This window comes from Chondrus crispus, genomic scaffold (genome assembly GCF_000350225.1).
Source record: "Chondrus crispus Stackhouse genomic scaffold, scaffold_504, whole genome shotgun sequence".
In the NCBI taxonomy this organism is placed as follows: domain Eukaryota; phylum Rhodophyta; class Florideophyceae; order Gigartinales; family Gigartinaceae; genus Chondrus; species Chondrus crispus.
This window is the reverse complement of record NW_005178492.1, coordinates 16,351-17,659: the sequence shown is the minus strand read 5'-3', so window position 1 is coordinate 17,659 and position 1,309 is coordinate 16,351. Positions and strand designations below refer to the sequence as shown.

The window sequence follows — 1,309 nt, the reverse complement described above, 5'->3', positions numbered from 1 at the left end:
ATGCAGTACCGCGCGGCCAGCGCGGAGCTGCGCAAGCCCGGCTACGAGCCGGTGCTGAACGAGCCGGACTCGGACGACGACCTCTCGGATGGCGAGGACGCGTGGGAGGACAGCTACCGGAGAACGGATGCGCCCCTCGCGCGGTGAGGCCGCGAGCGACGCCACCCCGCACTGCGCCTCCCGCTCGCCCTCTTTTCCTCGCGCTTTGGGACACCGAGAGATCACGCCATGCCATGCCTCGCCGGTCATGCCCAAATGCCAGAGATGGCCTGCATGAGTTGCGCTGCGCTGCACGGTTTTCGCCTTGTGGTTGCCGACTAGCAAAGGAAGCAAGTTGTTCTTGTCGCTTATTTAATCTTAACCGTTAGGGAAAGTCGCCGGGCTTGCCCGGCCAACGTCAAGCGAGCATGCAAAACGATATCGTCAATAGAGACGCCCATCCTCTTATTTGCCCAACTAAACCTATCAACTGTACTACTCACAAACTCACCCCTCTTCCTCTTGCCCCGCTTTTCGTCCCACAACCTCTTAAACTTGCATGGTTTCAACACGCCCAACCTGCTGCTCAAGCCCATCGTCTTTAAACGCAGGCCAGATAAATCCCTGTATTCCCCTAGTCCTCATACACGCGGCACTCGTCGCTGTCGGGGTTCTCAGCACAGTACCCCTCGAGCACCTCGTCCTTCACCGGCTGCGGGTCCAGGCTCTTCTCGGCGGCCTCTGGCGGGGGCACGGCCACCTCATCGCCGGGCTGATACTCATCGCCGGGCATGAACACGCTCCCCTCCTCCGGCGCCGCCACGGCGCCCGGGGCATCGGGCCCATACGTGTTCCTCAAGTAGTCGCAAATCTCCGCCGACTCGAACATCTCCACGCCGGTATTCGCGTCCGCGATAAACGGCGCCAGAAAACGGCCCGTCCTCTCCTTGAGCTCCGCACGGGAGCGCGACCCGCGCGCGGTTGTGTGCAGGTAGTACGGCAGCTCGAGCTCACACAGCGTCTCGCGCACGATCTTCGAGAACGGCGACGCCTCGTAACCGTACATCTCGATGGGCACTTTGGCGGCCACGGTCTTTCTTTCGCGCTGCTTGCCCTTTCCTTTCCGGAAGCTCTGGGCCAGGCCGGCGCCCGCCGTGCTCGCCGAGCCGATGATGGACGGCACGACGCCGGACGACGGGACGTACGTGCGGTACAGGTAGCGGATGATGTCGTCCGACTCGTACGCCGCAAAATCTGTGTTGGGGTCCTCCAGGCACAGGAACTGGGCCTTGCCGCTGGTGGCCTTGACGTACTCGCGGTATGTCTTGCC

At 62.4% G+C, this 1,309-nt stretch overlaps 1 protein-coding gene; it reads right to left on the bottom strand.

Annotated features, from left to right (window-relative positions):
* Positions 1 to 337: 337 nt before the first annotated feature.
* Positions 338 to 1,309, bottom strand: part of CHC_T00009049001 (hypothetical protein) — a 3,131-nt gene continuing 2,159 nt past the window's right edge. Inside the window, 2 exon segments of the mRNA XM_005709913.1 lie at positions 338 to 834; positions 835 to 1,309. The exon segment at positions 835 to 1,309 is cut by the window's right edge and continues 2,159 nt beyond it. Of these exon segments, the coding sequence (XP_005709970.1) occupies positions 835 to 1,309 (475 nt within the window). The 3' untranslated portion in view covers positions 338 to 834.